Here is a 23,976-nt window from a genome sequence, read left to right on the forward strand (position 1 = left end):
ACTTAAATTACACTATATAAATTATTTGAATCTTGTTTCCTTCAGTCTGGGAATTCATAATTATAATAAGCAGGCAGCAGCCATTTTGTGGACACTGTTATTAAGACAAGCCTTGTATCATCTCAGAATCTTGTTTGTGCACCAGAATGGGGGACCTGATGTCCATCCCCATGTCCTGGTTACACAATTAAATGGTGAAGAGAACGGGGGAATGTGGGGAGAGCAGTGACATGTAGGAAGTGCTGAATGGAAAGTCAAAGTAACTGCTTGAGGCATAGAGGAGGGGCAGACAATATTTGATTGACAGCTGAGATGTTTAAATGAGTTTACAACAGCTATGAATGTTTAATAAAAAATAGAAATTGGATTTCATGTTTAATTTGAAAAGGACTTTTATTATACAGATTTTTGTGTCTGGGTGACAGGTCCACTTTACACAGTAAATATTGTATCTCAAAGTAAAACATTAATTTGACATTTCCCTGATTTTGCATTTTCCCGGATTTAACATAATGGGGGTTCTACTGTAATTGATGTGCTGACCTGAGAAAGCATGGCCTGCCAACTATATTTTTCATTTTATGCAATTCCTATTTTTTATGCTTATTTTTCCTGTTACATTGCCCCCTCCCCAAACAAACTGTATTTCCCAGGTTATTAAAACATTCGAGATTTTCAGTCTCATCGGAAATGAATGCGACAATGAGATTCTCGCTATCATGAGACTTTTTATTTTTTTCCTGCGAAAAAACATCCGACCATCCAAAAACAATATTTTGTCACATTTTTTTCTTAAAGGAATTGTTCAGTATAAAAATAAAAACTGGGTAAATAGACAGGCTGTGCAAAATAAAAAATGTATCTAATATAGTTAGTTAGGCAAAAATGTAATATATAAAGGCTGGAGTGACTGGATGTGTAACATAATAGCCAGAACACTACTTCCTGGCAGTAACCAATCAGTGACTTGAGGGGGGGCACATGGGTCATAACTGTTGCTTTTGAATCTGAGCTGAATGGTGAGGATCAATTGCAAACTCACTGAACAGTTATGTCCCATGTGGCCCCCCTTATAGTCACTGACTAACTCAGAGTTAGAGAGCTGAAAAGCAGGAAGTAGTGTTCTGGTTATTATGTTACACATCCACTCACTCCAGCCTTTATACATTACATTTTTGCCTAACTAATTATATTAGAAACAAGTTTTATTTTGCACAGCCTGTCTATTTACCCAGTTTTTATTTTCATATTGAACTGTTCCTTTAAATACGCTACTATTTGAGAAAAAAAGTCACCCAGGTTTTGTTGGCATTTTCTTTTCCTCCCACACGTTTTTTCCCCCCACATAAATCTGCCGCTAAATTTGTAACCTTACAGAGCATTTGTTTTTCAGTAGTGTCAGTGACCCCCATTTGAAAGCTGGAAAGAACCAGAAGAAGAAGGCAAATTATTAAAAAAAAAAAACAATAGAGGAAAGACCAATTGAAAAGTTGCTTAGAATTAGCCATCCTATAAAAGTTAACTCGAGGTTGAACCATCACTTTAAAAAGATGGCTGATGTGCTAAGAATCACAACCATCCAATCCTCTCCTTACCTGACATTTCTAAAAATAAATTTTTTTATATATCTACATTTTTATACATCCATGACATTTAAATCATCGATGTGCAAAAGCAAGATTTATTTTGAGGTGTGATCACATTGTTATTTCATTGGCATGTGTAATGTGGTAAGGAGTGGCTTGATGGCTAATACACTTGGAAGCACCTGGTTTGAATCTAGATTCAATTACTTGGAAATAAAGAAAGGTATTTTAATTCCGTATGTTTAAAGGAGTTGCTCACCTTTGAGTTACCTTTTAGTATGATATTCTGATACATTTTACAATTGGTTTTTTATTATTTGTGGTTTTTTAGTTATTTAGCTTTTTATCCAGCAGCTCTCCAGTTTGCAATTTCAGCCATCTTGTTGCTAGGGTCCTAATCACCTTAGCAACCATTCCTTGATTGGAATATGAATAGGAGAGGGCATGAAAAGAAAGATAAATAGCAATAACAATACATTTGTAGCCTTACAGAGCATTTGTTTTTAGATGGGGTCAGTGACCCCCATTTGAAAGCTGGAAAGAGTCAGAAGAAGAAGGCAAATAATTCAAAAACTATATAAAAAAATAATAATAATGAAGACCAATTGAAAAGTTGCTTAGAATTAGCCCTTTTATAACATACTAAAAGTTAACTAAAAGGTGAACCACCCCTTAAAGTATAAAGTACAATTCAGGACCAAAAAAAATTAATTGTAGCATCTTCTAGGGAAGTCAGTGATGTTTAACTAGAAAGGTGACTTATATTTGCAAATATGTCTTGAGTATCCACATTAAGAGATGTTCATTCGCGATAATGATATTAATTAGAACCTTGCGGTAGAATCCTGCGCGGAACCAATTTGTTAAACCCAAACCCGACCATAATACTTACCCGCTTGGACCCTCTACCCGACCCACAAGTAACTTATACGCGACCCGCTGAGCATCAAGAAACAGGAAGTGCTGTCATTGTAAACCTGAAGTGACATCATTAGAAGTAGGCGTAGTCAGAAAAAGACTATAATAGGAAGTGCTGTCATTGTAAACCGGAAGTGACATCATTAGAAGTAGGCGTGATCAGAAAAAAAGGAGTAAACCTTGCTATTGACAAGACCCGATCTCTGACCAGCTGACCATCATCAAGAAACAGGAAGTGGTGTCATTGTGAACTGGAAGTGACATCATTAGAAGTAGGCGTAGTGAGAAAAAAAGGCGTAAACCTCTCTATTGAGAAGACCTGCAAACCCAGAGCTCCTGAAACTTCTACCTGCAACCCGCAGGATACCGCAGTTACCTGCAGGTACCCGACCCGCTGCAGCACTCTACCTTGCGGAAACCCGAGGGGTCTCATAGTTTCGAGAATCCACTTAATTCCCTGTTTTCAGCGTATTTACTCCATGGGTTAGACCTGCTGGAGGCCTTAAAGGACCAGTAACATCAAAAAAATATTTTTTAAAAATCGTTCGTATATATATAAAAAAAAAAAACACCAAGACAAATTAAACTTTACAATCTTTATTAAGAAATAACTTACCGAAACTCCGCTTGAGCTCCTCTTCAGAAAAGGCGATTGTGATCCATCGTGCGTCTCTTGATTTCGCCTCCCTGCCTTCCTTATAGGAGATAGCCAGGCAGGAGAAATGGAGCGCCGCACGACGGATCATGAATGCCTTTCCTGAAGAGGAGCTCAAATGGAGTTTTGGTAAGTTATTTCTGAATAAAGGCTTTGTGATTTTAAAGTTTCATTTGTCTTGGTGTTTTTTTTTTTCCAATGTATACTGATGATTTTTAAAAAATATTTACTGGTCCTTTAATTTTGGCTGTCCTAGTGTGTTTTTTCAGCTGCCCCTGGTCACTACCATTTTTACCGTAACTAAGGCTGGAAAAACAGGAAAGCTTTGTGCCATCCCTCCTTGAGGATGTACAGTATTTGATTTCTGAGAGTCACAGAGGTTAATCGCTCCCCGAAGTCAGTTAAAAGCACATCACCAGTTGGACGTCTTCCAGAAAAACAGTGTTTTAAAAATAGCCCTTTTTTTTAAAATTTGTGTCCCCTACAGTGAACAGTTATTTAAGGTAATGTGATAAAAAGTTACTGTTTCTGGAACATCTGCCTCTATAAATTAGACCGTTTAGCTTGTAAAAAAAAAAATATGAGGTCAAGGATTATAAATAACAGAGAATAATGTAAAATCTGCTGTGTCCATATAAAAAAAACCTGCTTTTTGTTGAAAATTGCAGATAAATGGAGGTTAAAATGGTGTGTTATGTTTTTAATGAAACACCTGAGAAAATGTTGGACTTTTTCCCAAAATAAAGATAAATAAATCTACTGTAGTCATAAATCGGGAGATGTTGATACTTAATATTTACGCTATCCTCGGCCTTCGAATTTGCAACATGTTTAAACAGTAAGTCATGTTTTTGGTGTTTAAATCAGCGGTACATATTGGGGTTTATATAACAAACACTATCATTATCTCTGCTGCTTTCTATAAAACATCATTCACTGGCACCAGAAATGACCAGAATGTGACACTGGAAACATTAGAAAATGTTATATTGGTTACGGCCACTTTACTGGAGGAACGGCGAGCTACGTATTCACATAGACAAGGTGAGACTCCACGAAACAAGTATTGTGTATTGAAGTTTTATTTCAAGGGTTTGTGCTTTCAGAAATATTTCTCTTGTTCAAAATGTAAGGAAATGGTACAAGTATGGGATCTGTTATCCAGAATTCTTTGGGCCTGGGATTCCCCAGATTAGGGTTCCTTGTATAATTTAGATCTTCGACCCTTGATAAATCTGCCCCTTAAGGTATGAAGTGAATTCGAGGGAATTTTCTAAGTAAAAAAATTCGAAGTAATTTTTTGGATACTTCAACCGTTGAATAGGATACTACGACTTCGAATTCAATTCAAAGTAAAAATCGTACGAATATTCAATAATCGAAGTACTGTCTCTTTAAAAAAACTTTGACTTCAATAGTTCGCCAAATCTAGACCATTTTCTAAGTCTTTTCACATGGAAGTAAAATCGTTTGATCCTACACAAAAATCGTTCGAATCGTTCGTTCGAACGATTTTACTTCGATGAAAATTCGATATTGAAAGTATTTTAATTTGATGGTCGAATTTTGAAGTATTTTTTACTTTGAAATTCAACCCTTGATAAATCTGCCCCTTAGTCTACTAGAAAATCATGTAAACATTAAATAAAGCCAATAGGCTGGTTTTGCTTCCAATAAGGATTAATTATATCTTAGTTGGGATCAAGTACAAGCGACTGTTTTATTATTACACAGAAAAAGGAAATCATTTTTATTTATTTTTTTAGATTAAAATGGAATCTATGGGAGATAGCCGTAATTTGAATCTTACCAGATACTGAATCCCCTGTACAGGGATTTTGTCAACAAATACAATAACAAAGGAGTTTCTAGTCCATGAATCGGAAAATGTCATTACCGTGGCCAATTCATTAATTTAACATTTTAAATTGTAACAATTTCATCTTTTTTTTAAAATATAAATAAATATATATTTAAAAAAAGATGCAAATTGTTACAATTTAAAATGTTATATATATATTAATAGACCATTAAATAAAATCTGATCTTTTGTTCTGAGTAATAATGAATAATAGAAAGGTCTTTTGATTATTGGCAGCGTATACAGAAAAATCTTGGGCTATATTTCTAGAAGTTCAAAAACTATATTGAAAAATAAAAAAAAACATTTTAATAAAGTTTTATCTTTTTATAAGTAGTAACTTTATATAAAATAAAAAACAATTTCACAATTTGTCATGAAATGTGTTCACTCCTAAATTGGCATTCATTGATTTATACTGAAAAGGATAAAATGATTTTTTTTATTCTTTAAATTTAAATATTTCCTAGAACAGGGGTTCTAGTAAATCTAATATTTTAAACACTTAAAACATAAAAACTGTAGGCAGTTCCCACAAAATAAATTAGAAGAGCTCAATGTAATCTTGAGTGTGTAGCTGTGTTTAGCCTTTATAATCCACACAAATTTTTGCATAATTCAGTTTTCACAATAGAGAATATTCTTACAGTAAGAACAATGAAATATGTCCTGTAGCCCTTTAAGGACCTATTTATTAAATCTCAAATTACTATGCCCCGAAATTGTTAAAAGCCGAATCTGAAAATACTCATGTCAAATTCATGTAAAAGTCAATGGCAGAGGTTTAACCATTTGATGTTTTTTGCCTTCGTGATTTTTGTTTTGCTCGAAAATACGATAAATTTGAATCCAGGTTTTTAGCCTATAAAATTGACAAATTCAGGTAAACAATGAATTTCAGGTCATGACCACTGTCACAGAACGTTCTTTAATATGGAGACAAAAAAGTGTGACGGGACTTTATTCAGAGAAAGGTACGAGAAACAGTCACAACTAGAAATGCATTCCCCCGTTTAGCACAAAAAATGGCTAAAAAAAATTATATTGTGATGATAATGTGCTTTGTTATTATTATCCTACTCCCAGTCTGTCCTTTGATACACAGAATTTAGGCAGAAGACTTTGGTAAGATTTAGTAAATGGTGAACTGAGGAAATTTCCAGCTGTTCTTCCTGAGTTGATTACTTTTTTCTGACCATGAGGAGAATTTTACAGTCAGGAAATTGTGTAAGAAATTAGCAAAATTTAAACCATTTAATGCTTTGGTGAATGTGCCAAATCATCTTCGAGAGTTGAGCTTTAAAGGTTTGTGTTACCTTGAATAAACTCGCTACTCAAATGGTTTCTGATTTATGGAAAAAAACTTAAATGAGAAATACTCCTAAACTGATCGAGTTTTCTGTGCAAAACCCACCGAAAAAAAAACCCCGAACATCATGAAGGCTACAAACATCTTCAAATGGTTGAAGGGACGTCTGCCATTGACTTCTACATGAGCTCGACTGGTTTCAGCTGGAGTATTTTCAGTTTCAAGCTATTCCCAGTTTTGGGGTATAATCAATCTTGGAAAATTCGAGGTTTAAAAAAAGTGAAACATTCAAGTTTTGTTTTTAACCTAAAAAAATTGAGTTTTGACTGAAAAATACCCTAGAAAATTCGAATTTTTCGGGTAGAAATCGACTCGACCTTTGATAACCCCCTTAATGTATTTGACTGGTTTGTTAGAGTGTTAGAGTGACGGCAATGAACTCTTACACACCACCAAAACATTGAGCCCCAACAATAGGGAGCAGTGATAAAATTGAAAATTCTGAGGCCATGTTTTTACTCGCTTTCCTTCAGGGAGACGCAGGCAATGCATCAAAACACACAATTGTACTTCAAAACGAACTGGACACAATTAGGGTAAAAATTCTTTTAAGTCAGAATTGCGTCACTTCCAAAATGTCATAGAACCTGCCCCCCCTCCGCACATACAGATCTTTATCAATTTTATATTTCTTTATCTGAATGTAGTAGGATGAATTTAACTGTAAAAGATTTCATACGTCTAAATTAATTCCAAATTAACATCTACTGCCCTTCAACTTTTGTATTTCCTCGTTAAATTCGAACTGCGTCTGCTTTCCTTGTCTTTTTATTCACTTTTTGCAAAAGTCAGGAAGAGGCTTCGAAGAAATGAAACAAATATTTTAACTTTCACTTTGGCCTTTGTCTGTCGTTGCCTGAATGTTTATTTGCGTTGAAAGCAAATTCTTCAACAATGCCTAAATGCGAGGGAACCCGGCAAATACACCTGTGTAGAAAACGTGTAATTAGTCCGTATTCACGAGGGCAATAAATTTCGTGTATTTTCTCGAAGAATAAATTATGGATGGACTTAGCCACGCAACAGGTGTCCCCATTGTATTTTCTGCCAAATGTCATAAAATGTAAACGTTCACTTCAGCCAAGTTGTTGAACGTTCAGCCCAGAATATCAACCAAGCTTGTTTAGTATTAATAACCGACCTGTGAATTATAGACACTGTGTGCGCGGAGATAAAATGTGTTTCGCTGCCATATGTACTACTAGTTTACGAGAGCACACCCACATATAAAACGTATTTGTGTTATAAAATAGTCTTTCATGTTGCGTTTCATCTGTTGTTCCTCCTTTAATAATTTTATTAATTTGTTTGATTTATTGTGTTGCTTTGCAAACTTGATTGTGTCTCATTGGCTAATAACCCGTAAGCTTCTCGCTCTCTTAAAGCATCTGGATATTTCTGGGACATCACTGATCTTTATTCTTTCTATTCTTCAATTTGAAATTTTTTTTGTTCAATATAAATATTCCATTGCCGTTGCCATTTAAATGGTTACACGTAAATGGATAAAAGTACATCTCATTTTCTTTGGGACATGTATGATGTATTTCTTTGGGACATGTAGGACGTATTTCTTTGGGACATGTATGATGTATTTCTTTGGGACATGTATGATGTATTTCTTTGGGACATGTAGGACGTATTTCTTTGGGACATGTATGACGTATTCCTTTGGGACATGTATGACGTATTCCTTTGGGACATGTAGGACTTATTTCTTTGGGACATGGATGACGTATTTCTTTGGGACATGGATGACGTATTTCTTTGGGACATGGATGACGTATTTCTTTGGGACATGGATGACGTATTTCTTTGGGACATGGATGACGTATTTCTTTGGGACATGGATGACGTATTTCTTTGGGACATGGATGACGTATTTCTTTGGGACATGGATGACGTATTTCTTTGGGACATGGATGACGTATTTCTTTGGGACATGGATGACGTATTTCTTTGGGACATGGATGACGTATTTCTTTGGGACATGGATGACGTATTTCTTTGGGACATGGATGACGTATTTCTTTGGGACATGGATGACGTATTTCTTTGGGACATGGATGACGTATTTCTTTGGGACATGTAATACGTATTGACTTGTGATGAGGCTCACAGCGTTTTTTTGGTTGGATCTATGTGGGTCGTTAGAAACGGGATCAATTTTGTTTGTAAGTAGAGTGGACCAAGTGCAGATAATTAATTAGTGACGTCACAAGGTTTTGTGAGCATATTTTTATTCTACAGGTATGGGAAGAAAAGCTCAGAATTACGGGAAGCCCATCTCCCATAGATTCCATGTTCTCCTTTTTTATTTCCTTTTTCTGTGTAATAATAAAACAGTAGCTTGTACTTGATCCCAACTAAGATATAATTAATCCTTATTGGAGGCAAAACCAGCCTATTGGGTTTATTTACGGGCTTACTTACCAACGATCAATTTGTGTTTTCAATGAAAAATTTAAGTTTTCGAGGCTATTTTTAAGTCAAAAATCAATTTTCTGGTTAAGAAAAACTTGAATTTTACAAGGTTTAAAAAAACGAAATAAACCCTTCCCTGGAAATAGCTGGAATCTTAAAATACGCCTTCTTAAATATGTCGATGTCATGTAGGAGTCAATGGCAGAGGTCCATTGAACCATTTGAAGATGTTAATAGCCTTCCAGTTTTTTTCGGTGGGTTTCGCTCGAAAACTCAATCAATTCAAGTTTTTTGCCTCCGAAATCTCGATCGATTTGAGTTTTTGGGTTTCTTAAATTAGAAAACCATTTCAGTTGATTCAAGGTCTAAAAAAAAGCCCACATAACTCAAAAATTCTACCTGTGATAAATGACCCCTTAATGTTTAAATGATTTTCTAGTAGACTTAAGGTATGAAGATCCAAATAACACAAAGATTCCTTATCCAGAAAACCCCAGGTCTGGAGCATTCTGGGTAATGGGTTCATTACCTGTTCTTGTTTACTGTTTGTTTTGGGGAAAATGTCTACATCTCTTCTATGTATTTACGTTTCCATAGAACAAAAACATTTCTCTTCAGTAAGGTCACTCCCTGGAAATCCACCCCCTAATGATAACTTTAGAGGACCCACTCACTGCCTTGAAATGTAAACTAATTGACTAATTTATGTAATTATGTCACCAATGAATTTAGAAATGCTTAACCTAATAACTTAATAATTACCTTAGAGGACCCACTTTACAAATGTATGCAAAATAATGGCACCTCCTGCAGAAAACGAATGAGCCTGATGCGGCATGGAACGCGTGGCCTTTCCTCGTGAGCTCTTCCGTGTTCGTGCCTTTGAGACTCACATGTACATGCAACGTGAGCGTGTTAACCCCCTTCGGTGCCAGAAGGGCCGGCTGCGCAATTATGAGGCGTTGGATATTTATTTAATACATGGCCCCTGCAAATTTATGGTGCTGATGTATAATTGAGCCTAGCATTGTTGTTCATGATTTCTCATACATTTATAGCCAAGGGTTACTGGGTGAAGCATTCCATTCACTGTAAATCATGTTTAGATTTTATTAGTTTAACTGTAACTAGTTGTGGCCTATACCATGTGAATGGGGCAAGAACACGTACTGCAGTTACTTATCTGAATTATTGCCATCCCTTGTTTGTCATCAGCTCTTGTCTTTCTGTTGGGAAATATAATGACTTAAAGCTTTGGGTCTGTAAGTGTTTAGCAGCCGGTAAACACAAGAATGTAGGTTAGTCGGAGCACTGGAAAAGAAATAGCAGCTGGTCATAGATTCCACCAAGTGCAGCTGTATTGGGGTAATTTCAGCTGCAATCAATACACCAGTCTTCACGGAGACTGTTAAAGGGGTTGTTCACCTTTGAGTTCACTTTTAGGGGGTTATTTATCAAAGTCCGAATTCTCAATATTTTCTGAAAAAAACTCCGACCAAATCAGCACATTTTTTTTTTGCTTATTTATTAATACACTTTCCTGAAAATTTTGTTTGCGGGAAAAAATCAGATTTTTCACCCGAAAACTCAGAATTTCCAAAAACCCAGCACACATCAAAAAATCATTAGGACTTCTCCCATTGACTTATATGCAACCTCGACAGGTCTGAGATGCCGAATTTTCTGATTCAGACTTTTCCATCCTCGGGGTTTAATAAATTCAGAAAAATTTGTCATTCTTTTAAAAGTCTGAATTTATATACACATTTTTTGTGATTTTTTTGCATTTGGAGTAAATAACTCCTAAGTATGATGTACAGAGCGATATTCTGAGACAATTTGCAATTGGTTTTCATTTTTTATAAATTGTGGTTTTTTGAGTTATTTAGCTTTTTATTTTTGAGTTATTTAGCTTCAGTTTGTTATTTCAGCAGTCTGGTTGCTAGGGTCCAAATTCCCCTAGCAACCATGCATTGATCTAAATAAGAGACTGGAATATGAATAGGAGAGGTCTGAATAGAAAGATGAGTAATAAAAAGTAGCAATAACAATACATTTGTAGCCTTACAGAGCATTTGTTTTTTAGATGGGTCAGTGACCCCCATTTGAAAGCTGGAAAGAGTCAGAAGAAGAAGGCAAATAATTAAAAACAAAAATATAAAAAATAAATAATGAAGACCAATTGAAAAATTGATTAGAAGCCATTCTATAACATAATAACATACTAAAAGTTTACTTAAAAGTGTACAAGAACCTCTACCATGTAATGAGAGTTGTCTCTGTTGTCAGACCCTTACATCCTCCCTTGTTTAGGTCTGGGCATAGCTTACAGTACAAATATCCAAGTGATATTATGGGGCCCATTTATTAAATCTCCATTTTTATCCTGGTCAAGGTTTTTAGGGGGGAGAACCTGATTTTTTTTTTTTTTGTATGGAATTTTTTTTTTTAATTTTTAGAGAATCAGAATCTGGAAATACTCCATCTCAAACCTGTGGAGCTCATGTAGAAGTCAATGGCAGATGTCCCTGAAGTTGTTTCTCGTGATCTGCGCTGGATAATCTGAAAAAGTCGAGTTTTTGCAGCAAAAATTCGATAAAACAGAGTTTTCAGGGCATCATTTGTCCCGTACGCTACTATTTGGTGCTCGATTTTGTTGCTCCGATTTTTTTATTGAGAAAAATTCGAAGAAGGGCGTTTGCCCAACTTTTGTTTCCATAAAAAAAAAAAAAGCTTTAGTAAATCGGCCCCTATGAATATATATATATATATATATATATATATATATATATATATATATATATATATATATATGTGGATTATGGATATGTTTTTCTCCTGCTTGATCAACACAATATAGGAGAGAGAGAATTACACGGCGATGTTGTTACACCTTGGAAAACTATTTGCACAAATATATTTGGAATTACAAGACTTTGTGACCTACAACTTGACATGACAATAGAATAATCAATTAGACGTTGCTCTGTTGGAGGAAGAATTTTTCTTTAGTGCGCTGCTCTAGTATGAAATTCAGATTCTAGGTCTGCTTGTGTCCTTACCAGTCTGGAGCGGAGAAAACTATTTTAAGGGATGACGAATTAGAATTTGGAATGAGACTTTTAGTTTTCTTGGTGCAAAAAATGTTTTACCGTTGTTACCAAACATTCCCAGCTTCTGTATTTGTATCGTTGCTATAAAAAAAAATTAATAACTACTGACAGAAAGCTCCGAATTACAGGAAGGCGGTCTTCCATAGACTCCATGTAATTCAAATAATCCAATTTTTTTTAAAATAATTTCCTTTTTCTGTGTAATAATAAAGCAGTCGCTTGTACTTGATCCCAACTGAGATATAATTAATCCTTATAGGAAGCAAAACCAGCCTATTGGGTTTATTTCATGTTTACATGGTTTTCAAGTAGACTTAAAGGAGAATTCAACCCTACACTAAAAAAAATCCTACCCTACATAGACCCTCCTCCCCTACATAGACCCTCCTCCCCTCAGCCTAAGTGTTCCCCTGGGCAAATGCCCCTAATATTTTACTTACCCTCGGTGCAGATTCAGGCATCGGAGTTCTCAGACGCCATCTTCAGCCTCTGCGGAATGAGACCGGCATGTTGGCGCATGTGCAGTTGGCGGAATTTTCTGCATTAGACCAGCGCATGCGACGAAATTCACGGAAATTGCAGAAGCACCGGTCTCATTACAAAGACTACCAAAGTGGGTGAAGATGGAGCCATGAACTCCGATACCTGCACCGAGGGGTAGGTAAAATGTTTGGGGCATTTGCCCGGGGTAACACTTAGGCTTTAGGGTTTTTTTAAGTTTAGGGTTGAATTCTCCTTTAAGGTATGAAGATCCAAATTAAGGAAAGATCCATTATCTGGAAACCCCCAGGTCCTGAGCATTCTGGATAACAGATCCTATACCTGTACTGGGTCTTCTCACCAAGTCCGCATTATATTGGCCAACTATGGTCTGATATGAACCTCTTCCTGGTCAATCTCTGATCAGTTCTCATTCAGATACTAATTGGGATGAATCAAATACAATGTCAGGCTTTGGATATGGGTCATGCTCACTGGGCCTGTGCATTTCATCATTTGGCTTAAGTTGGCCCAATATCTGGTGAATGGCAACCTTGTTTGTTCATGTTTAGCCACCTTAATCCACATTAACAACTTTCTGTCTGTTATCAGAGTATTTATATTTTCACATGCACTTGTATGCGGTTCTTAAGGCAGAAAATAAAAATCAGGATTTAAGGGCAAGTTTAGCAAAAAAACCTTTACATTTGTAATAATTTCTCTTAGCACATCCATGAAATGTCTTGGAACTTATAAAATAATGTAATTAAGAGTTGTGGTTTGGCCTAATTTGATGAGTTTATGAAAGGGTGGTTTTCTTTTTCTGCCTGGTGTTTATCACTTGCCAAATTAAATTTCGAGCATAAAAATACCTGGAGATGGAGATATATATATTTTTATTTTTTTTGTGAAGTTTTTCATTTGTAAAACAACTCAAGAATTCCCAAGAACCCATTGAAGAAGTGAAGTAGATTTCCTTTCAAACACATGCCGATGTGCCCGTTGTTTTGAATAGATATTTGTAGGTTTTAGCTCCCAAATTCTTCCAGAACATGACATGACGAGAAGCTGCAAAAAAATAAATAAAATCCTGATCTAGAGGAGAAAAGAGTTTTTGTGGGATCGAAATTAAACTCTTCTCTTAGTGTATTGTCATTTATAAATGTAAAAATTATCTTTTTTTTTTACATAAATAATATTCCTTGTAAAAATATAATAGAAATGTTGTATTTCGGATTTCTTTAATAAATATGTGTCTGTGTGTATTTGGGCACACACACTAAGATGCCAATAGAAATGTATCGCAAAAACACAACATAACACATTTATTAAACCTCAAATTTATCTGGTCGAGGTTTTTAAATGGGAAAACTCGAATTATTTAGAGATTTATTAAAAAATCCAAATCTGAAAATACTCCATCTCCAAAGCTGTTGTGGTCATGTAGTAGCCAATGGCAGATGTCCCTTGAAATAGTGATCTGCGCTGGATAATCCAATAAAGTCAGGGTTTTCGTCCGATAATCCAAAAAAAGATTTTGCAGCGAAAATTCAATAAATTCAAGTTTTTGGAGCGTCAATCGTACAATGCAATACAATTACAATACAATACAATTGAGGCTTGATTTTGTCTCTCTGACTTTTTGGAGATAAATGAGTTCAATTCGTGGAAGGGCGTTTTGGTTGACTTTGTTTTAATAAAAAACTGAGATTAATTCAAGTTTTAGTAAATAACCCCCAAGATGTGAATTTTGGCTAGTGTTTAGTTAAAAAAAACCTTTTTTAACTTTGCCTAAAACCACTATTTATGCTGCATGGTTTAACAATTTTTTATGCATCTGTATATAATTTTTTTTTTTTTTTTGTTAACCAAATTGGTCTTTATTGGCCACAAAGAGTTTATGGATTTATGGGCTTTTGAGAAAGTGGCTGGATAGCCACGAAACGCGTTAAGCCTATGGTTCTCTAATTGTTCCTATCATGATGTTCCGTTTTTAATGGATCAACACATACATGAATATTGAATGTGTTTTGTGTTTTTTAAAGGCAGATTTTATTGGCTTGGATTTTGTAATCCAGTCATTGCTTTGCCATAGGGTTGCCACCTGCATCGGTCTGCCGTCTCCTACAGGTGAAAAACATCACGTTTCGACTTGTTTGCTGCGCAGTAAATAGAAATGCATGTTTCGCTCTGCCTCTTCCTGATCAGCGAGTGCCGTTGTGATTGGCTACGAGCCATAAGAACAAAGAGTTGTTTATTGTAAACCCCTTTATCTATAAATAATTACCCACTGTACATAAGGTTCTTGGTTCTGTGGCAGTAAATGTCGATTTCCCATTTAACCTTTCTTGGGTCATTATTCGCTCTATCTTAAAGGAGTGGTTCACCTTTAAAGGAGAACTAAACCCTAAAAATGAATAGGGCTAAAACTGCCATGTTTTATAAACTGAACTTATTGCACGAGGCTAAAGTTTGAGCTTGTCAATAGCAGCAATGATCCAGGACTTCAAACTTGTCACAGGGGGTCACCATCTTGGAAAGTGTCTGTGACACTCACATGCTCAGTGGGCTCTGATTGGCTGTTGAGAAGCTAAGCTTAGGGCTCGTCACTAATTATCCAGCAGAAAATGAGCTTCCCTGGCTGTAATATAAGCTGATGCTACAGGTTTGCTGATTATTCAATTCTGATGCTAATTGCACTGGTTTCTGTGCTGCCATGTAGTAATTATGTGTATTAATTACTAATCAGCCTTATATTGTGACATTTCTATTCTATGTGTACTGTATATTGTGAGTGGCTCCCTAAGCTCAGTAAGTGACAGCAGCACAGAGCATGTGCAGTGAATCAGCAGAAAAGAAGATGGGGAGCTACTGGGGCATCTTTGGAGACACAGATCTTTACTGCTAAAGGGCTGTGGTTGCCTTGGGCTGGTACAGAAGCACAAAACATCATGTACAACATTTCTACCTACTTCTTTAGTTTAACTTTCCTTGTCCTTTAAGTTCACTTTTAGTTGGTTGCAGAATGGCCAATTCTAAGCAACATTTCAATTGGCCATTTCTTTCTGCAGCCTTCTTCTTTCCAAAAAGTAACACAGAAGAAGACGCACACCCTTAAAATTATAATACGTGGTGCTAATCCATAGGAGGCTCCCCATGAGGGTCTCCAAAACGAACATATCAATAATCAAAAAAGGATCGCACGCTCAGTTAGCAAAAAAAAATAAAAAATACTGTGTTTATTAAATAAGAAAAAAAAATTGTAAAACAATAGGTGAGCCCAACGCGTTTCGACCTAGTGGGCTTCCTCAGGGGCATAACTAAGAAATAATCAAAAAAAAGGCTTTTTCTTTCCAGCTGAAACTCAAACTCAAAAACCACAAATAAAAAATGAAAACCAATTGCGAATCGTCTCAGAATATCACTCTCGACATCATACTAAGGGGCACATTTACTTAACTCGAGTGAAGGATTAGAATAAAAAAATTCATTCGAATTTCGAAGTATTTTTTTGGCTACTTCGACTACGACTTTGAACAATTCGAACTAAAAATCGTTCGACTATTCGACCATTCGATAGACGAAGTACTGTCTCTTTAAAAAAAACCTTCGACCACCTACTTGGCCACCTAAAACCTACCGAGCACCAATGTTAACCTATAGGGAAGGTCCCCATAGGCTTTCCTAGCAATTTCTGATCGACGACTTTTCCTTCGATTGAATGAATAGCGCTAAATCCTTCGACTTCAATATTCAAAGTCGAAGGATTTAACTTCGAGGGTCGAATATCGGGGGTTAATTAACCCTCGATATTCGACCAGTAGTAAATGTGCCCCTAAACGTTAATTTAAAGCCGAACGACCCCTATCTCGTCGGCCATATCTGGCTGGAAATATGTGGTTAAATAGTTTCTGTTTGCTTCATTTTATAGACACATCAAGATCATTCTAAATTGTAATATTGGGTGCGTCGTGCCTTTGATCTTAATATCTCTTGCCTTTATTGGGATTTCTAAGAAGCCAATAAAGCCAATCATTTATTCTCGAGCTCATCACTTCGAGCGTCGACATGTGAATATCCAGATGTAAGAGGAATCTCGTTAATTCAGCCTTGTGCAAACATTGGAGGCATAAGATTTCTGCACTTCATTTAGAGCATAATTACAACCTACAATGATTATATTGCAGCTCTTCTTTTAAATACCTATAATTTAGGCTCTTTATGATGAACGTTAGGAATTAGTTCATGTTTAAACCATGTCGGCTAAAACAAGATATTTTATAACCCTGTCAAATTAGGGCAATAGACGACTTCCATAGAACTCGAGCGTAGTCCAGTTAGGGGCTGATTCACTATGGGTCAAATATCGAGGGTTAATTAACCCTCGATATTCGACTAGGAACTAAAATCCTTCGACATCGAAGTCGAAGGATTTAGCGCAGATAGTATGATCGAACGATTATTCCTTCGATCGAACGATTAAATCCTTCGAATCGAACGATTCGAAGGATTTAAATCCAACGATCGAAGGAATATCCTTCGATCAAAAAAAGTTAGCCAAGCCTATGTGGACCTTCCCCATAGGCTAACATTGAGTTCAGTAGCTTTTAGATGGCGAACTAGGGGTCGAAGTTTTTTTTAAAGAGACAGTACTTCGACTATCGAATAGTCGAACGATTTTTAGTTTGAATCCTTCCATTCGTAGTCGAAGGTCGAAGTAGCCCATTCGACGGTTGAAGTAGCCCAAAAAAACCTCGAAATTCAAAGTTTTTTTTACTTCGAATCCTTCACTCGAAGTTAGTGAATCGGCCCCTTAGTGTTGCAATCGAATATTTTGGTCCGCAAGCAAAGAGAGAGCGTTGGAATGCGGTGCCATCTCTGACTTTTCTGCCGTTTGATTTGCAGCAACTGGAAAAGATAAATGTAACATAGAGACGTTATATGTTGCTGGGTTTATGGAAGCTGCTAATGTGCCTTAAAGGAAAACTATACCCCCCAAAATGAATACTTAAGCAACTCAGGGGGCGGCCCTTATTTTTTAAAATGGCAATTTTCTATTTATGATTATTACCCAATGGCACATACTAATAAAAAAGTTTATTATTATGATAACGGTTCATTTACATGAAGCAGGGTTTTAAACATGAGCTGTTTTACTCAGTATCTTTTAATAAAAACCTACATTGTTTGGGGGGTATAGTTTTCCTTTAACTGGGATATTTCTTGTCTGTACTGCCAAACAGAGTCCAAATAGGGGCTACCAATAACCAATCAAAGTCCATAATAGGCACCCCAGGAACTTTTTTCATGCTTGTGTTGCTCCCCAACTTTTTTTTTACATCCAGTCTTTTTCAGCAGGATTCGGCCGAATCCTTCTGCCTGGCCGAAACAAATCCGAATTCTAATTTGCATATGCAAATTAGGGGCAGGAGGGAAATCGCATGACTGTCACAAAACAAGGAAGTAAAAAATGTTTTTCCCATCCCTAATTTCCATATGCAAATTAGGATTTGGTTCGGTATTCAGCTAAATCTTTCGCGAATGATTTGGGATTTTGGTTGAATCCAAAATAGTGGATACGATGCTTCCCTATAAAAAAGGTTGGGGATTAGTGATGTGCGGGCCAACCCGTGGGACCCGTGGGTTCGGGTCAATCTAGCAGGTGGCGGGCATCCGGGTTCCGGTTTTATAGTGTCGCGTCTGCTCGCCCCGCCCCTTTTGTGATGCATTGTGACGTCATTGACGTGTCGGCGCGGGTCTATAAAAGCACCCCCGGAAGTAGTTGCAGGCGGGCGCAGGTATAAGCAGTGCGGGTGCGGGTCAGGGAATTTGGACCCTAGCAACCAGATGGCTTAAATTGCAAACTGGAGAGTTGCTGAATAAAAAGCTAAATAACTCAAAAACCACAAATAATTGCAAATTGTCAGAATATCACTCTCTACATCATACTAACAGTTAACTCAAAGGTGAACAACGCATTTAATTTAACTATGTCTTGAGGTACTATGATATAAAAATATCATTAATGTTGTCACACCAATCTTATAAATTGTATTAAAGCATCTCTATGATAAAGAAGCTCCATGTCATTCTCAACAGGACCTGTCAGGCATCAATTCATTCAGGAAAGTTTCTACCACAGTCCTGAGGTTGTGTCAAGCCAATAGGGACTTAAAGTGAAATGAATATGTTGCACAGCCTTATTACTAGTCCAAAATGTATCGTCGAGCACTGACGCTTCCAAAGCACATACTGTAGGTCCTTCCTTATATAAATGATCTGCCCATGACACTGACTATGGGAATGGGAGTTGTTATCCACAATGTCAGGACCTGGGGTTTTCCAAATAACGGGTGTTTTTCGTAACTTGGATCTCGTCTACTAAAGAAATTCTTGTAAATATTAAATAAACCCAATAGACTGGTTTTGCCTCCAATAAGGATTAATTATTTCTTAGTTGGGATTGAGATTTCAGGATTATGGGTTTCTGGATGACGCATTGCCGAATTATTTAATGTGGTTGATCAAACCAGTGTGTGGTTGAGAAGGATAAAGAAGAAGAGGTGGTTGGGGAGAAGGGGAAAGCACATTTATACAGTAGAACCCCCCTTTTAAGTTTTTCAGGGGGTGAAAAACAAATGGTGTAAAATCAGGGAAATGTATTTTGCATAATATATAGGTGGGACCACAAAACAACAAATAAAGGAAAACTTAAAACCAGGGGATGTAAAATTGAGGTTTCACTGTTGACTGTTAATTATGAGGCCTTAGCTGATGTGCAGAGGGAAATTATTTCATGTTGTTTATGGGAATACTAGTCTATAAAGTACTGAAAAGTTGTATCTTTTTCCTTTTAGGCTGGTGGTACGTGTTAGTGATGTGCGGGCCGGCCTGATACCCGCGGGTCAGTCAGTTTCGGGCCAGCCGCGCACCACCATTTGCGGGTTGAGCTCTTCTTCCTGCTCTCCCCGCCCGCCACCTTACACTGCCGGCTTTCGACTTCCGGCCTCCATTTTTCTAGCGGCACGCCTACTTGTCCCACCCCTTTTGTGACATCGGCAGCGTGGGTCTATAAAAGGAGCTCGTGCGAGCGCGTGTGGTTGGAGGTCGGATAACGGGCGGTAACGGGTCGGGGAAAAACCCCATCTCGCACATCACTAGTACGGTTCACTTTTTAAAAAAATGTTTTTGCCCAACTGTGGTCCCTCCTTGATTTGGATGGAAAACAGCTGAACCCCACTACTAAAGCTTTTCAGCCCAAAGCCACTTTCGCCATTTTTCAGCCCTTACAGCTTGTAATACAGTATATAGAGTTAGCATGTTGATGGGAATTTGGAATTAAAATCAGCGGTACAATATATATATATATATATATATATATATATATATATATATATATATATATATATATATATATATATATATATATATATATATACACACCCGACTTACACCACATTCATTCCACATCCAGTAAAATAGAATTAATTATCTGAGACTGAAACAGGAGTCTAGACAGAATGATAAATTAGGAATAATTAAATGATCTTTGGTTCCCAAACTTGTTATCCAAATATCCTGCTTTTATAGTGAATACTTGAATATTGGGAACATTGCAAATAACACATCCATGGGCCGAGATGATTCTGCTTTCTTTATTCCTTGGAATTCACCAGTGACCCATGTGGATTAATGATTAAATCAACTTCAACAGCAGAGCCAAGAAAGCCAGTAGCCCATGAAGTTGCCGCGGCTGTGTGAGCAGGGAACATGCATTGTAGACAGTAGGGGTAACTGGGCACATCGCTGGCACCGAGCAGGATCTCTGAATGATTTATGTCTCCCCTTCTGCTCTCAGCGAGTTGAATAGTTTCCTAACTCTGGCACCATTCAGCCTGTCTCCATGCCCTGCTAGCTCTGTGTGCCGCGGCCCGTGATTATTAGATTTCTTATCAATACGGGAGTTGGTGACCAAGGGGAACTTTTATTCCGGGAGCAAAATGCCTTCTTCAGCGCATGTATTTCAGCCAAGAGGTTAGGAGGGGTGAAAGTGTTTATACCAGTAAGAATTCCTGCAGAAGCATTACTTCATATCACCTGTCAGTTACAGTCGTTAATCTGTCAAAAGGGGAATTCAGGGGTGAAGAAAGAATAAATTGTAACGGGTGTTGCCAAGGATTCCTGCAAAATGGCAGGTTTTGCACAAAGTAAGGGTTTACCCTGGAACTAGAACAGGAGAGCCCACACTTTACTAATGCGAGATCCACTTTTAGTGATGTTCTCCCATTATGATCTACATCCATAAAAGCATCGTTAGCATTCTGTTACTTAAATATTGTTTTATGAGAAAATGTATATTTGTTATATTTAAACATATATTTCTACATATATTTACTAGGGATGCACCGAATCCAGGATTCGGTTCGGGATTCGGCCAGGATTCGGATTCGGCCGAATCCTAATTTGCATACGCATATTAGGGGCGGGAGGGAAATTGCATGACTTTTTGTCAGAAAACAAGGAAGTAAAAAATGTTTTCCCCTTACCACCCCTAATTTGCATATCCTGAATGAAACAGGAGGGCAATGTAGACAAGCTTGAGTGTCTTGAGATCTACTGATCACCAGCTAAAGGTCTACCTTTTGGGCACCCCTGAACTATAGGAATTAATAGGATAGGAAAAAAGATTATATCAGTTAGGGATGGACGGATTCGGTTTGCAATTCAGACTTTTTCAGCAGGATTTGGATTCTGCTGAATCCCAAAAATCCCATGACTTTTCATCACACAAGCGAGGAAGTCAAAATGATTTTAACCAGCACATGGTTCTCTTTCCCCACTCGTTTCTCTAATTTACATTCATATTAGGTTTCAGATTCAGTATTCGGCCAAATATTTCACAAGGGATTCAGCCGAATCCTAAAACAGTGGATTTGGTACATCACTAATATCAATCTTTTGGTTTGCACAGGATTCTCTTGTTATGCATTGTTGCAATGGTGAAAAACCAAGATACTCACCGCAAAGCTGAATGTGCATGGAGTGCAGTGCATCGTCATTGGTAGATGTGCTGCAGGTTTATGAACTAGACTCTTCATAAATTGCTCTACCCAATGTTCTTCCCACTGATTATTTCATTGCAGCCTCACTGGTTCACTACATTCAGGTAGACAACCCACTTTGTATGAATTCAGTAAAATAATTTGGGTTAGGGCAGAGACACACGTGGAGATTCGGGGAGATTAGTCGCCCAGCGACAAATCGACTCTTCTTCGCGTGTCTAATCCCCCGAACTGCCTTCCCGCCGGCTAGAATCTAGAAATCGCCAGTGGGATGGCACTCGGAGCGCATCGTTTTCCAAAGTTGCACAACATTGCGAGGAAACTTCGGTGACTTAGGAAAATGAAGCGCTCCGAGTGCCATCCTGCCGATGATTTTAGCCAGCGGAAGTCAGTTCAAGGAAATTAGTCGCCCGAGGAGGAGGCGATTTGTCTCCCCGAATCTCCACATGTGTCTCTGCCCTTAGAGCAGGGGTCCCCAACCTTTTTAACCAGTGAGCCACATTCAAATGTAAAAAGAGTTGGGGAGCAACACAAGCATGGTGTGGACTGGTGGCCTACAAGAGGCTCTACTTGGCACTTCGTTTTTATGCCATTAAAACTTGCTTTCAAGCTTGGAATTCAAAAAAAGGCATCTGCTTTGAGGACCCTGAGACCAGACCAACATCCAAAGGGTTGGAGAGCAACATGTTACTCACGAGCTACTGGTTGGGGATCACTGCCTTAGACAAAGGAGACAGAGATACCCTTAAAACTCCTGGTGGCATGCCTGTAGTGGAGGTTTATTGGTTCTTCATGAGACTTGGTGACCTATGCCATCAGATTCTCCATTTACATGAAAGTGTTTATAACAAAAACATTTTAAAAAGTTTTTTTTAGAGTTCAACAATTTCTTGTCTTGACTTTTTTCAAGGTGTAGTCCTCAAGTTGCATTAGGTTTCACTTCTGTAGTTACTAAACTTAAATGGACAACTGCTCAATGGGATATTGACAAACCATATATCTTCTCCTCCTAATGGAAGCTCTCCTGGGACAAAGCTAAGGAGTGTTTGACGTTGATTTATATATATCTTCATTGAAAGGTTAAAGGCAGGCCCGGGCTAAGCTTCTTAAACACTCAATAAAAAGTAGAAGATTTTGCAATGTGTCATCATTTAAAGTGTTTATGTCTTAATTACTTTTCTATCCTTACTGTATAGTTTTAAGAAAAGCTTTTGAAAGAGGTAGTGTTTGCTCTTGTAAATCTGGATGTTTAATATATATATTCCCATTTATTGTATTTATCTACTTAATAATAATAATTATACTACAGATACAATGTACTTGATGTTCTCTAAGTTAGTATGAATAAAATAACAATTATTTTGGTGTTTTTAATATTTAAATGTGTTTAGTAACCCTATGGTATGGGCTCCTTAATCTAGAAAGGTCCATTATCTAAAATTTCTCAGATTCTGTTTATTCTTTCCAGTATAATATGCCGGAATATTTCTCAACTTGTGCTGTATTACTTGATTTCAGGAAGAAGCTTCGGCTGAATCAGAAGAAAACGAAGACCAGGGAAAGCAAAGCCCCTCAGGAGAATGCGACCCAGGAAACACTGTGACCAGCTCACTATCTGTAAATGAATATTTTGCTAAACGCATGGCAGAACTAAAGAAGTCTCAATCAAAACACATGGGAAAAGTTCCACAGAAAGAAGAGGAGTGCCGTGAAGAAGGAGCTGATGAGAGTTCTACAAAGATAAGCCAGAAGTCCAAAAAGAGGAAACGCAATAAGGGTGACACCATTCATGACACCAATGATCCTGACCTGGACAATGGGGACTTACCATGTGTTACAGAAGTTCCACAATCCAAAAAAAAATCAAAAACCAAAAAGTATCGAGAGCCTGAATCTGAGAGGGTTGGAAGAAAAGACGAGGAGGAAGAAGATGGAGCTTCTCACCAGAATGACTGTCGCACAGAAGAAGAGGAGAAACCAAAAAAACGAAAAAAGAAAAATAAGAAGAGGAAGAACGAAACATCTAACCAATGGGAGGAGGAAGAGAACTGTCAAATGCAGCAATTGAAGAAGAAGAAGAAAAAGAAGTCCGAATAACTTGGTTTAGTTAAGTCCAAAAACACCAACTATTGGGAAATGCCTGTTGTTCCTATGGAAGCTGCCATGTCTCATTGTTATAAGTTTAAATGCAAATGACTGTACATTTGTGATATTCGCTGTTTTCTAAAGATAAATTGACACCCAACTAAATAAACTTTTAGTATCATGTAGAAAGTGGAGTTTTTTTACTTTGCTATATTTTATTTAATTCTTTGTGGCACTTGACGCTCCACAGCGCTGAGAATAAATTCTAATTTGGTGTTAAGGTTCCACAACATCTTAGAGGCACATTTGCAAATAATTTTTATCCATCGCACATCTGGTAGGTTCAGCTGTATCACAACCATAAATATATGTGTGGCACCCATCTACAATATTGTATAGACTAACGGGTTGTCTGTGTCCTAT

At 37.2% G+C, this 23,976-nt stretch overlaps 1 protein-coding gene across 2 annotated transcripts in view; it reads left to right on the forward strand.

The window, feature by feature from the left end:
- Positions 1 to 23,738, forward strand: part of pinx1.L (PIN2 (TERF1) interacting telomerase inhibitor 1 L homeolog) — a 90,260-nt gene extending 66,522 nt beyond the window's left edge. For both annotated transcript variants that reach the window (XM_041562201.1, NM_001092897.1), the window contains 1 exon segment: positions 22,987 to 23,738. In XM_041562201.1, coding sequence (XP_041418135.1) covers positions 22,987 to 23,565 — 579 coding nt within the window. In that variant the 3' untranslated portion in view covers positions 23,566 to 23,738.
- Positions 23,739 to 23,976: the final 238 nt, after the last annotated feature.

The sequence above is a fragment of the Xenopus laevis genome, chromosome 5L (assembly GCF_017654675.1).
Source record: "Xenopus laevis strain J_2021 chromosome 5L, Xenopus_laevis_v10.1, whole genome shotgun sequence".
NCBI lineage: Eukaryota > Metazoa > Chordata > Amphibia > Anura > Pipidae > Xenopus > Xenopus laevis.